The 13,827-nt window shown below is 46.4% G+C and overlaps 1 protein-coding gene across 3 annotated transcripts in view; it reads right to left on the bottom strand.

Moving 5' to 3' along the window:
- The window catches only part of LOC142017961 (protein mono-ADP-ribosyltransferase PARP12-like), a 54,487-nt gene extending 50,435 nt beyond the window's left edge, over positions 1-4,052 (bottom strand). For all 3 annotated transcript variants that reach the window (XM_075003323.1, XM_075003331.1, XM_075003339.1), the window contains exon 1: positions 3,693-4,052. In XM_075003323.1, the coding sequence (XP_074859424.1) occupies positions 3,693-3,979 (287 nt within the window). In that variant the 5' untranslated portion in view covers positions 3,980-4,052. The remainder of the gene's footprint in view (positions 1-3,692) is intronic.
- Between the last annotated feature and the right edge of the window lie 9,775 nt (positions 4,053-13,827).

The following is a 13,827-nucleotide window of genomic DNA, read 5'->3' as shown; positions in this document are numbered from 1 at the left end:
GTCTACACGTCCCTACTTCGATGTTGAACGTCGAAGTAGGGCGCTATTCCCATCCGCTCATGGGGATAGCGACTTCGACGTCTCGCCGCCTAACGTCGATTTCAACTTCGAAATAGCGCCCAACATGTGTAGACGTGACGGGCGCTATTTCGAAGTTACTGCCGCTACTTCGAAGTAGCGTGCACGTGTAGACGCAGCCTTACTGTGTTTTTTTATTTGGGGTATACACTTAAGTTGGGCCTCTAGTATGGTGTCTTTAAACAGTTTCCATGCAGCTTCCAGGGATTTTAGTTTAGTTACTCTACCTTTTAGTTTCTGTTTAACTAGCTTCCTCATTTTAGTGTAATTCCCCTTTTTGAAATTAAATGCCGGAGTGTTTGACCGCTGCGGTGTTCTTCCCAACAGAGGAATATTAAAAGTTATTATATTGTGGTCACTATTTCCAAGTGGTCCAGTAACAGGTACCTCTTGGACCAGATCCTGCGTTCCAGTCAGGACTAGATCGAGAATTGACTCTCCCCTTGTGGGTTCCTGTACTAGCTGCTCCAAGAAGCAGTCATTTAAGGCATCAAGAAATTTAATCTCTGAATCCCGTCCTGAGGTGACATGTACCCAATCAATATGGGGATAATTGAAATCTCCTATTATTACTGTGTTTTTTATTTTGATAGCCTCTCTAATCTCCCTTAACATTTCAGCATCACTATCACTGTCCTGGTTAGGTGGTCGGTAATATATTCCTAATGCCATATTCATATTAGCGGAATGCATTGTTATCCATAATGATTATATGGAACATTTTGATTCCTTTAGGATTTCTGCTTCATTTGATTCTATATTATCCTTCACATATAGTACCACTCCGCCACCCGCACGACCTGTTCTGTCTTTCCGATATAATTTATATCCCGGTATGATAGTGTCTCACTGATTGTCCTCATTCCACCATGTTTCTGTGATGCCTATTTTGTCAACTTCCTCCTTTGATATGAGGTACTCCAGTTCACCCATCTTATTAGACATACTCCTAGCATTTGTGTAAAAGAACTTTAAAAAACTACAACTATTTATATGTCCGCCTTTCACAGACGCGTTGGATTTTTTTATATGTGATCGTTTCACATCTGATCTTGCCCATATATTATTTCCCACGTTCCCTATCTGACTAACTTCTAGGAAATCCCGATCTATGGTGCCTCGTGTAAGAGAAGTCTCCGTCCGATCCAGGTGCTCCCCCACACCAATCGGCTTTCCCCCACCTCTTAGTTTAAAAACTGCTCTAACTGTTCATTTGCGTATTAATTATTTTCTGAAGAGCAGGGTGGATTTTCAAAAATAATCAGATTTCATTTAAATCATATTTTGACTTTTTAAAAATATACTAAATTTTCATTTCACAATAAGTTATAATTAAATGTCATCACAAACATGCTATATATACACTTACATTCACATAAGAATGAATTAATACTCTAGTCTGTCCAACCTAACTAGCTCTGGCTTCCTGAATGATCTGGGCTCTCAATTTCTTACTCAGCAGACTAAGTACTGTGTGCAAAGAAAGTCACAAGCTGGACAGGATTGTTCCTGTTCTGTGCTTACATGGTGGTGGACCTTGGCCCAGCACAGCAAAGGAGTTAACTACGACAGACAGACAATATATAGGAAAGGATGGAAGCAGCACAGAAAGTAACAGTGAAGTGGACTGGAAAGCAAAAAGAAAACATTATTCAACAGACACACACACAGCTTCTCATAATCCCCACACTTTTGCCACAGAAAAACAGTCATGGGCTTCTGGGTGTAGGAGAATATTTGGGAATATTGTGAAGAATTTCATTCCCTGGGTAAAAAATGAAAATGTGTCAAGTTGTAAGCAGTACAAGGAGGATATAAAGGGCCTAGTTGCAAGAATGAACCATCATCAGGAAAACTGCTTATTGGGAGAAGATGGTGTGGATGAAGATGTGAATATGGCCGAGTGTGTCAACTGATTAGTAACTTCAGTAATTTACTTTGCAATGCATGGTTCTTCAAGCCTCTCTCTCTCTCTGCCATGTAGTGGAAGTGTGATTTGACAAGTAAATTCCCAAGATTTTGCTGTGTTGGATGTTGCTGGGAAAAAAGTTTAGCTCAGCTAATCCTTACGGTTTGTTTAATTAGTTCACTAGGTTTAGAATCTATCACTCATGTATACAGTACAGAAAGTTGCAGTAGGAGAAATCTAAAGTTGCCAGTTACCACTTTTATTTTACATTACATAATACATTCCCCTTATTTTGGAACGCCCTGGCCGCAGAAGGTAAGTCTATTTCCTATTTTACTTCAGCACAACTCCACTTTCCCAGGGAACCCCATTCTATACTTGTTTTCTCAAAAAAGGCAACTGCCTGTGGGTTCAACAGAGCTTATTCCAAAATTAAGTGCCCTTTAAGCACAGTCGGTCTCAACTTTTTTTGGTAACTTGATTTAAATCAGTTATTTTGGGGTGTTTAAATTAAGGGTAAGCAAACATTTTATGTTGGGCCCCACTTTGTGTATCTGCAATTAGCAGGGCCCGCCCAACCTAATGTAATCCAAAATGATGGAAATTTTGATTATGCTTACATAAAAAACCTCAGCATGTGTGAGAAAATAAGTATATAGAATGTAAAAGTTATTAACCCTTATGATCGTGGGGGAAGAGATGAAATTTCAAAATTTCACAGAGGGGGAGACTGCTGGTTCATAGGCTCATCCATACCACTAAAAATGCTGAACTATGTTACCGTTATTAAGTATGTTTATCCACATTTACATACGGAATAATAAAGTTTTTGCAATGTACATATTTTCCTACACATGCTGAAAGGGTTTTTTTTTTTTTCAGATGGACATCATTGAAATTTCCTTCAGTTTGGATTACGTTAGGTTGGTGGGGGAGCCTGCAGGGATGGCAGGGATGAAATGTGGGCCCCAATGTACAGTTTACTCAACCCTGGTTTAGTACACACTGAGTCAATTTCAAAATTGAAAGGGGGGTTGGCAAAAGTTATTGGTTTTGCAAGAGTTATTATTCAGAGTGAAATGCCCTGTTGTTCCCAAATTACAGGCTCTGCAATGAATCTGCCATGGTTTTTTGTGGAAAAATGGGGGTTTTCTGGAAAAAAAAACAGTGCAGACAAGCCCCCAGAGATGTAGGGCTGCATGAGTCATCTCGTCCATCTAACATGCTTTAAAACTTCAGCAATATACAAGCACTGGCTGACATTATTTCCTTACATTTGAATATCTTTAATAGATTTCTACTTGGGACATACTTTCAAATATTGTTATTTTAAATATATTTAAACAAGGTCGGGGTCTTATGTCTATAAATACAGTATCCCATTTTAACCAGGTTTCTTTAGAGAAACTACAGGGTTCGTGCCTTGGTTGCATGTCTGACCAGTCCCGAGTATCAGGAGGGGAAGACAAACAAGCAGGCCCCAGCCTGCGTGCCACTGATCTCATGCCCTCTCCCTCATTTGGCTGGTGCTGCCTGGTACCAACTCCCTGCTCTGTTCCCCTCCCCCTCTTTGTACCCAGTGCCTGATCCCACAGTACCCCCTCCCTCTTAGCTCGTCCCCTCTCGGCACTCCGCGGCCGATCCCCCCACTCCGCACTTTTCCTCCTCCTCCTCCAGTGCCCCCCGCCAGCTCCTTCCCACTCACCGCGCTCCGAAGTTGCACCTGCCCATGAGGTTGAGCTTGCAGAGGTGGAGGCGCTCGCAGCCTGCGCACTCCTTGCGCATGCAGAGCCGCAGCGGGGACACAGCCAGCACCCAGCGGGCGCCACCCTGTTTGTGCACCAGAAACCTCTCGTGGCCCGCATCCTGCAGGACCTGCTCCAGCTGCTGCTCAGAGAGCCCCACGTGCTGCGGGATCGCGCCGCACTCCAGCCGCCCACCGTGAGCGCACAAGATCTTGGTAATGAAGCTGCACACGGCGGGGTCGGACATGCTTGTTTCCTTCCCCTGGGCCTGGGGGTCAGAGCGCTGCCGGGGTGGCTGAGGCTGATCCTCGCTCGCTGGCTTTCTGGGGCGGACCAGGCTCCTCCTCCTCCTCCCCGCCTGCTGGTAAGAAGAATCGAAACTGAAGGCAGAAGAGTGGGCCATGGGGGAGGGGACGGGCACTGATTAGTCAACGCCTCGGGTCGCAAAGCGAAGGCATACAAAATATGTAGGCCCGTGATACCCTCTGCCCCAGGGAAGCTCATCACCTAATAAATAGTAGCAGAGAGGAAGCCGTGGTAGTCTATATACTAGCAAAACAAAAAGCAGTCAAATAGCACTTGAAAGACTAACAAAAATAATTTATTAGGTGATGTGCTTTCGTGGGACAGACCCACTTCTTCAGACCATAGCCAGACCAGAACAGACTCAATATTTAAGGCACAGAGAACCAAAAACAGTAAGCAAAGTTGACAAATCAGAAAAAAATGATTGAGGTGAGCAAATCAGAGAGCAGAGGGGCATGGGGGGGGGAGTCAAGAATTAGATTAAGCCAAGTATGCAAAAGAGACCCTATAATGTCCCAGATGCCTCTGATGAAGCGGGTCTTTGCCCACAAAAGCTTATTCTCCAAAATATCTGTTCGTCCATAAGGTGCCACAAGACTTCTTGTTGTTCTTGAAGCTACAGACTAACATGGCTACCTCTCTGATACTAATAAATGATGTTGTTAGTTTTTCAAGTGCTGCAGGACTGCAGGTTTGTTTCGTTCTCCTGGGCAGAGATTCCAGCTGCAAACCAAAAAGGTGTTGGTATCAGCTTCAACCTGCAGTGAAGGAGGAGCTGCCAAAGGCCATTCGAACTAGTGGCCTGAGTTTGCCTCTGCTTCTCTCTGGCAACTCACACCAGCCTGATCCTCCTGGGCCATGCACCATGACACCTGGTGACATGGCCAAAGCATCATGCCCTGGATGGACCCTGGGCCTCACAGTATATGCAGCGGAGATGAGGAAAAATGTGTTTATGTGCAAAACATAGGCCAAGACATATGTAAAAATGTCATTTGTCCTGAAAGAGTTCTTCTGAGCTAGTAAATGTTGAGAGCTACCTGGCACATGCCTTGTGGAAAGGATTGTGAGAAGAAAACAAACAAAAGCCAGTCCCCACACCGACTGGCTCAGATGCATCACTGAAGTCAATAGTGTTACATTAAATGAGTCTATATGCCTTTCCACATCCACAGTCCCCAGTGCAGCACATGATTGCGATGGAATCCTCTTCTGGACACTAATGTCATCAGAAATTTCCACCCCCCACCCCCTCCCACACACATACGCAGATCTCCTGTGCTGATATAATAAGTGATAGTCCACAGCCAACCCAGTTAATATGTTTGTTAATTTCCAGTGGGGTTTATTTGGGGGGAGGAGAGAGAGTGGCAGGAAAAGAAACACATTGAGAAAAGAAATTTATGGTGAAACTGAAAATTTAGAGTAAATCCATAAAGAAAGAAATTTAAATATTAAACATTCAAGCAATGCAGAGCTAGAGGCTTAAGTGAATGAAGTTAACCAGTCATTTCGTATTGGGGAGTTATACAAACACACGTAATATGATCACTTCTACCACTCAATGCAAGCCAATTAACTTGTATGGCATGTGAAACTGTTCTAATCTCCCTTTCTCTGTGTAAACCATTACAGTGCAAACTATATAACCAAACAGCATGTTTTAGTGGTTGTTTTTTGTTTCTTCATGTTTCAGCTGAAAGTTAAAGGGAGTTCAGCTTGGGACATAGAAATCGGAGGGTTGGAAGAGACCTCAGGAGGTCATCGAGTCCAACCCCCTGGTGAAAGCAGGACCCACCTGTAGAGGAGTCTAGACAATCCCACCTTGGCCACAATAATAATGTCTGCCCTGTTTCCCCTGTTCAGCATAAAGATCTTTGACTGAACCAAACTCAGGACTGTGGGAAGCCAGGGGAGAAATCATAGAATCATAGAACACTAGGACTGGAAGAGACCTCAAGAGGCCATCGAGTCCAGCCCCCTGCCCCAATGGCAGGACCAAGTACTGTCTAAACCATCCCTGACAGACATCTATCTAACCTGTTCTTAAATATCTCAAGCGATGGAGATTCCATAACCTCCCTTGGCAATTTATTCCACTGTCTGACCACCTTGACAGTTAGGAACTTTTTCCTAATGTCCAACCTAAACCTCCCTTGCTGCAGTTTAAGCCCATTGCCTCTTGTTCTATCCTCAGAGGCCAAAAAGAACAAGTTTTCTCCCTCTTCCTTATGACACCCTTTTAGATACCTGAAAACCACTATCATGTCCCCCCTCAATCTTCTGAACACTGTGACCCCTGAAGGTGCACAGCCACAAAAACACCCCTGAAACTGCTGCTGATTTTGCTTTGCCTTTCTAATCTAATACTAGAGCTTTTACCACAATTACTGCCCTGTATTTCTTGAATCCATTCTGGGGGTCCCAGTTCCCCTATGTCCTGGATATCCACCTGCCGTGGTGTGTTAGTGCAGTTTTCTGTTATTTGCAATTGTTTCCCTGAGGGACTTGTCAGGGTGCTGGGCCCTGAATCCCAGATCTGACGCAAGTGAGGTTCATTAAACCCCATTAACATCCTAATGTCAGTGGCCCCTCCTGGCTACCATGCAAACCCCATAACTTTTAATATCCCACATTTTGGAGAGAACACTGGAACTTTAAGCATATTGATTTCTTGTTTCTCTCTGAGCTTAAGGGAGTCAATATGGTATATGGTAGTTTTTGGTCCGGTACAGTTTCCCATCATAGTGTTAGAATATCCAGTTATTGATGACATCTTAGACTGTGATGGCGCTTCTGGTGACAGCCCGCCCGTTATTCTGTTATAGTAATGGATGAAGCCCTTGTCCCAGCACAAACAACAGGTTGTGTGATTGAATACCACTGGATTGATCCAGCATTGTGTCATTACCCAGAACTCATTTTTCTACACATTTACTACATGGCTGTCGACAGGCCAGAGAATAGGGTTCGCTAATAGACAAACAAAGTGTAACATAAAACACACACAGATGCACAGTCGCGACAGCAGCTTCTTCATAATAGTGCCCGGGTCACTTGTGTTTTCCTGCTGGTAGCAGCCTTTTCTGAAAATCCTGAAAGACAAAAATAGACACTTTCCTTCCCCTCCCCCGACATGGGGCCACTTAGAGGTTCCTGCTTGGACTCCCCTCTCCAGGGTTTAAGTTGTGAAGAACACAACCATTTCAATTTTGGCATGTTTAACCTCTTGGACCAGATTTGTACCTGGTATACCGTTGGGCTGGCCTTCTCCTCAATATGCACTGGGCCTTCCCATTTCATTCCCAAGGAATGCTCTTGCTCTGCGAGTTTCCGATACAGCACCTGATCTCCAACCTCCCAATCAATAGGCCTTTTTACCCAGCCCAGCCTTTTATCCATCTTTTTTATGTTAACACCCTGCTGTTCTGCTATTTTCTTATGGATTTCTGCTAATGCCTCCAACAGAGACTGGATCCACTGGTCATTTAAGACTTTGGGTTGCCACCCATTTGGAATATCAACATCTAACCACCACTGCTGGGGTGTTTGCATGTTTCTTCCTGTCATTGCTACAAAAGAAGTGTAACCATGACTTACTGGGACTGACCTTAAGGCCATTAGGATTATAGGCAGCTTTTCATCCCAATCTTTCCCATTTTCTTTTACCATTTTTCTTAGAGCATCCTTTAGAGTGCGGTTAGTTCATTCCAGTTCTCCTGAGGATTGGGGGTGTCCTGCTATATGGAAACTTTGCTTAATGCCTAGCATTTTACATAGTTCCTGCATAGTTTCTCCAGTGAAGTGTGGCCCTTGGTCTGAATCAATTTCCTTTGGCAGCCCCCACCGGCTAAACGCCACATTGAACAATTGCCTGGCTGTAGTTAAAGCTGTGTTAGTCTTGGTTGGGATGGCTTCTATCCATTTTGTAAAGGGTTCAACAATTACCAAACATTGTTTCTTGGAGTCACTGGTAGGGGTCCAATATAGTCTATCTGTATCTGGGCCCATGGACCCTCAATTCTTTGGTGAGCAGTGGGACCCTTTTCTGTCTGTGGGTCTGCACTGACCATAGCACACTGCACATAATTATTACACCACCGCTTTACATCCTCCCTTAACGTGGGCCGCCACCCTGCCTCTTTGACCTTTCCACGGTCTTGTCCACTCCAAGATGCCCTGACTCATGGACATACTGAGCCAGCGCCGTTCTGACCTTTTTAGGCACCAACCACCTCTTACGCTGCTCCCCAAGGTCTGGGTCATGTTTAGTGGCCCACACTACCCGTTCGTAGTCTCTGTGTACGTGCCATTTCCCTTGTACTCGTCCTTGCCTCAGTAATTGCTCAATCTCTTCGTCCCCTTCCTGTAGTGTTTGCAGATCCAATGTCTCTGGAGTCATCACGTGCTTTTGTGCTCTGGTTACTACACTGATCACCGCCTCCTCTTTCTCACTTGGTGTTAACAGGGCTCCTTGTTTGGCTAAGGCCTCCGACCTGTTATTCCAAAATCCTTCCTCACTCCCTGGTTTCTGATGGGCTCTTACATGAGTTACATACGTGTCTCCTTTCCCGCCCTTTAGTAGGGCTGCCACTTGGTCCCAGTACTGTTTGTGAGCCACAGGCTTTCCATCACCTGTGCACATTCCCCTGGCTGCCCAAATGGGTAGCCATGTCACTACTGCTCTGCACATCCAGTCTGAATCAGTAAATATTGCCAGGGTGGGTTCCTGCTCCTCCTCCTGTAACACTTTGAATACCACCACCACTTCTGCAGCTTGCGCTGAATGTGGCCTCACCGGTCCCTTCAGTTCCTGGTTGGGATTTACCTTTACAGCTCCAAATCCCGTTTTAGCTTTCCCAGCACTGAAAAAACTAGATCCATCTACAAACCAGATCTGTGCATTTTTCTCCTGAGCCTTCTGTAAGGTAAGTCCTGATTTCACTGGCCAGTGCACCTGCTTGTACTCTGGCTGGGGACAGTCATGTTCCTCCTCTTGCACTACAAGGCCGTATGGCAGAGGGGACAGGACCTTTTCCTTTTCTACAGTGACCCCTCGGTTTACAAGAGCCAGAGTCCATTGAGCCAACCTAGGGTTAGATATGTGCCCTTCTTGTACCTTTCCCGAGAGGATGTATTTCAGTGGGGAATGTGTGGTCTGTGCTATGATTCTGGACCCTCCAATGATATACTCCCAATGTTGCAAGGCCCACACTAGGGCCAAGCATTCTTTCTCACGGGGTGAAATTCTGTTCAGTGTAATTCAGTGTTCTGGACCCATAGGCCACAACCTGTAGTTTCCCTGTGCTTTGCTACTGTAGCAGCACTGCTCCCAGTGCTAGGTCAGTGCTAGCCAATTGCAGGATGAATGGCTCTCCCAGCTTTGGAAACACTAGGGCTGGGGCCTGGGCCAGATCCTGTTTCAGGGTCAGTAAAGCTTTTGCTTGATCAGGTCCCCACTCCCATTGCTGCCCTTTCTTTAGGAGAAGATACAGTGGACGACTCTTGTCAGCGTACATTTCAGTAAAATCTCTCGAGAAATTCAGGGTCCCCAACGGGGCACTTCAGGATGCCACGTCAGTAGGGGCAGGAAGCTTTCCAATCAGTTCCACCCATTGTGCATCTGGGGTTCATCCCGCTTTTCCCAATATGACTCCTAAATACTTTACCTCCTGCTGTACCAACTGTGCCTTGGCTCTGCTAACCTTGAATCTAGTGTCTTGGATAATCTGTAACACTCTCAGTTATCCTACCCACTTCCTCCTCACTGTCCCTTGCACCAGTATATCATCAACATAGGAAATGACTCTCTTTTGGTCTTCAGGGGTCACTTTTTCCTACATCTTAACTACATGAGAGTGACAAATTGCAGGGATGCTGTGAAAACCTTGCAGGACTCTTGTGAAACAGAACTGCTGCCCCCTAGAAGTGAACCCAAATTTGTACCAAGATGCGGGGTGCAATGGAATGGCAAAGAAGGCATTTGCTAAATCTATGACTGAGAACCACTGTGCTCCTGCTGCTACTGGAGCAACTACTTCTTGGTATTTAGCCACTACTGGAGCAGTGGCAGGGGTTACTGCCTTTAGTGCTCTGAAATCCACTGTCATTCGCCAGGTTTTCCCATCCCCCTTCAGTACAGGCCAAACTGGGGCATTATTAGTGCTGGCCATTTGTACAATAGCACCTTGTTCTAACACGCTTTCTATGGTGGACTTTAGTCCTTCATCTGCCTCCTGGGGATACTTGTACTGACACTGTGGAGGGAGGTCAGGCCCTTGAATTAAAACCTGAGCATCAATTTTTCCACATTCCAATTTATTCTTGGCCCACACACCAGGAAACTTTTCCACCCATGGGTCCCTTTCCTCTGTCTGCCCTTCTTCTGGGGCCTTTATTGCCGTACATCTATGTATGGCATTAATGCAGGGTATGTGTGTTTCTGCTGGCTCTTCACTATTTCCCCATAGGAGCCATTGGCTAAATCTACTATCCGTCTTCCCTGACTAAGGGAAGGCATTCTCAGGATTCCACCCTCCTTATTCTCACTAGCAGTTTGTTCCTGTTTCTGAACACAGTATTTGATCCATGACTCCTGATTCCCTACACGGGTCAGGATTGGTCTTGTATTGTGTGCCTTAGTTGTCTCCCCTGTATATGATATTAGCTGTGCTGAATTTTCTGTTTCTGCGGCATTCCTGGGAAGCCATTTCTCTCCCAGCACACAAACTGATACTCCAATGTCAATTAGCATAGTGTGGCATGTTTGCTCTCCCTCTTCCCCCGTTATTGCCCCTACAGTGGGATGCTCCCATTTGTCATACTGCAGTTTAGCCACAATCTTAGGGGGAGTTCGGGGAGGTGGGCACCCCTATTGGAGTGGCACTGATGGCTCGGGGTCTATTATAGGATTTACAGGAGCCTCATCAGTCATTTCCTCTTTCCTCTCTAACTGGGCAGTCCTCTGCTGTAACTCACTGGTGGGTTTCCCATCCCATCTCTCCTTTGGCTCCCGAGCCATCATGAGTTTCCTCCAGACTTCTGTTCTCAAAGCATCTCTTGTATCTTCAGGGCAATGGCCTCTGTTCTGCATCTGATACACATTACTTCCTCTCGCTCCTTTGCTACCATGCCACTGTGCCCCAGACCCCTTATCTCCTGGCTCTCTTGGAAGGTCTGGGGGCCCATTGTTCACAAAAGTTACTGCCTGTACAGGCTCCATTCTCCTGTCCTTATTTCCTTTTCCTGCCTGTCCCTGTGTGTCCTGAAAAACTGCTGCATGGAAAATATCCTGCTTTAACTCTGGGTATCCCCTCCCGGGGTCAATGGGTCCTAAAATCACTTTCATCTTTGAATTCAAGCCATCCAGCAAGGCAGTCTTAAAGGTCAGTGTATTGAAATCAGGGGCAGTTCCTGGTACCACTGGTACAACCCCAGCAGCCATGGCCAGTATTTCCTCCTTAATAACATACAGTTCTGGGGAGTCACCAGGGCCCTGTTCTGTTACATGGAACAATTTCCCCAACAGTCTGGCTGACATCACAACCTTCATTACTTCCTTCACCCAGTCCCAGCCAGTAGCAGCAACACCATTACCACCTAAGCGCCCCTCAGAACTGCGTATTACTGCCCAGTCAGAAGCACAAGTAGAGGCCTGGGCCAAAACCTCATGATCTGCTGGCCTCCACACAGTCCGGGACAACACCTTCACCATCCAGTCCAGGCAGTGTCCTTTTCTAGGGGTCCCAGTAACTGAGCAGATGCTCGTACCTGATCTGGGGTAAAATCAGAAACCTCAGTAATGGTTTGCCTGAATTGCCTTTGTTGTTGTGCATCATGGCCGTGTCTACACGTGCCCCAAACTTCGAAATGGTCACACAAATGGCCATTTCTAAGTTTACTAATGAAGCGCTGAAATGCATATTCAGCGCTTCATTAGCATGCGGGCGGCCGCGGCACCGCGCGTCTCGTCCAGACGGGGCTGCTTTTCGAAAGGACCCCGCCTACTTCGAAGTCCCCTTATTCCCATGAGCTGATGGGAATAAGGGGACTTCGAAGTAGGCGGGGTCCTTTCAGAAAGGAGCCCCATCTGGACGAGCCGCGCGGCGGCAAGGTGCGTCAATTTCGAAGTGCTGCGGCCGCCCACATGCTAATGAAGTGCTGAATATGCATTTCAGCGCTTCATTAGTAAACTTAGAAATGGCCATTTGCGTGGCCATTTCGAAGTTTGGGGCACGTTTAGATGTAGCCCATCTGGGTCAGGTTCTGCTCTTGTTACCACCCTGGTGATAACTGGAGCCACAGTGTCGAGCTCTTGTGCCTTTACTTTCAAACCCTGCAATTCCCTTTGTACAGGGGCTTAGGGCCCCTCAGGAAAAGCATCAGGGGGATGTGGGCACCCAGGATATCTCTGTTCAGGATCCATCCAGCTATTTTTATTCCTAGTTTCCTCCCAGGTCTCTGTGTCGCCAGGGTCCACACTCACACCTCCCTTTACTGCTGCTATTATGCCCCTCTGGGTTCCCTGCATACATTCTAGCTTCTCTGTTTGCTGTCTGCAAACTGAATGGTCATTGCCTTTCTGGGCCCGATCCTTATTTTCCTGTAACACTGCTCTTACCGCGGCCTGTGCATCCTGCAACTTCATTTGCAACGTAGATAGCTCCCTATTCAGGCTTCCCACTGTGAGCTTCAGTTGTTCACACTCTCCTATCTTTGCTTAGTAACAGAGAGGAAGCCGTGCTAGTCTATACAGTATCAAAACAAAAAGCAGTCAAGTAGCACTTTAAAGACTAGCAAAATAGTTTATTAGGTGAGCTTCCGTGGGACAGACCCACTTCTGTCCCACGAAAGCTCACCTAATAAACTATTTAGCTAGTCTTTAAAGTGCTACTTGACTGCTTTTTGTTTCTATCTTTGCTTGTAGAGCTGTTGCATTCTGTAATGCTGAAGCTGCACTGGCACACTCTGATGCCTTATATTGAGCCAGACTGTCCTTCACTATAGTCAGCTCGAATTTATAATCCTCCAGTTGCCTTTCCTCATGTTCTACCAGGCTGGAGAGGTTAGTGACAGTTTTCCACAATGCCCAGGGTGCTACTGCTGCTGCTTTGACAGCCTTTTTCTTTGGTTTTCATTTCATGCCATTACAGAATGCTTCAAATTCCTTACAAGCAGAATTAAGTGCATCCCTCCTCTGGAAAGAATCTTGTCTCCATGGGCATGGGCCCCATTCTGCTACCCATTTAGCAAGGAGAGGGGTCTCTTCAGCTAACACCCACCCCTCCTGCTCACTTTGCTTGGTTTCCTTTCTGTCCTGTTCCTTCAGGGTGAAAATTTTACCATGGCTACGTCTACACGTGAAGCCTACATCGAAGTAGCTTATTTCAATGTAGTGACATCGAAATAGGCTATTTCGATGAATAACGTCTACACGTCCTCCAGGGCTGGCAACGTCGACGTTCAACATCGACGTTGCCCAGCACCACATCGAAATAGGCGCTGCGAGGGAACGTCTACACGCCAAAGTAGCACACATCGAAATAAGGGTGCCAGGAACAGCTGCAGACAGGGTCACAGGGTGGACTCAACAGCAAGCCGCTCCCTTAAAGGGCCCCTCCCAGACACAGTTGCACTAAACAGCACAAGATCCACAGAGCCGACAACTGGTTGCAGACCCTGTGCATGCAGCATGGATCCCCAGCTGCAGTAGCAGCAGCCAGAAGCCCTGGGCTAAGGGCTGCTGCACACGGTGACCATAGAGCCCCGCCGGGGCTGGAGAGAGAGCGT

The sequence above is a fragment of the Carettochelys insculpta genome, chromosome 1 (genome assembly GCF_033958435.1).
Source record: "Carettochelys insculpta isolate YL-2023 chromosome 1, ASM3395843v1, whole genome shotgun sequence".
Taxonomy (NCBI): Eukaryota; Metazoa; Chordata; order Testudines; family Carettochelyidae; genus Carettochelys; species Carettochelys insculpta.
Note: the sequence above shows the minus strand (reverse complement) of the source record. Positions and strands in the feature narration are given on the sequence as shown.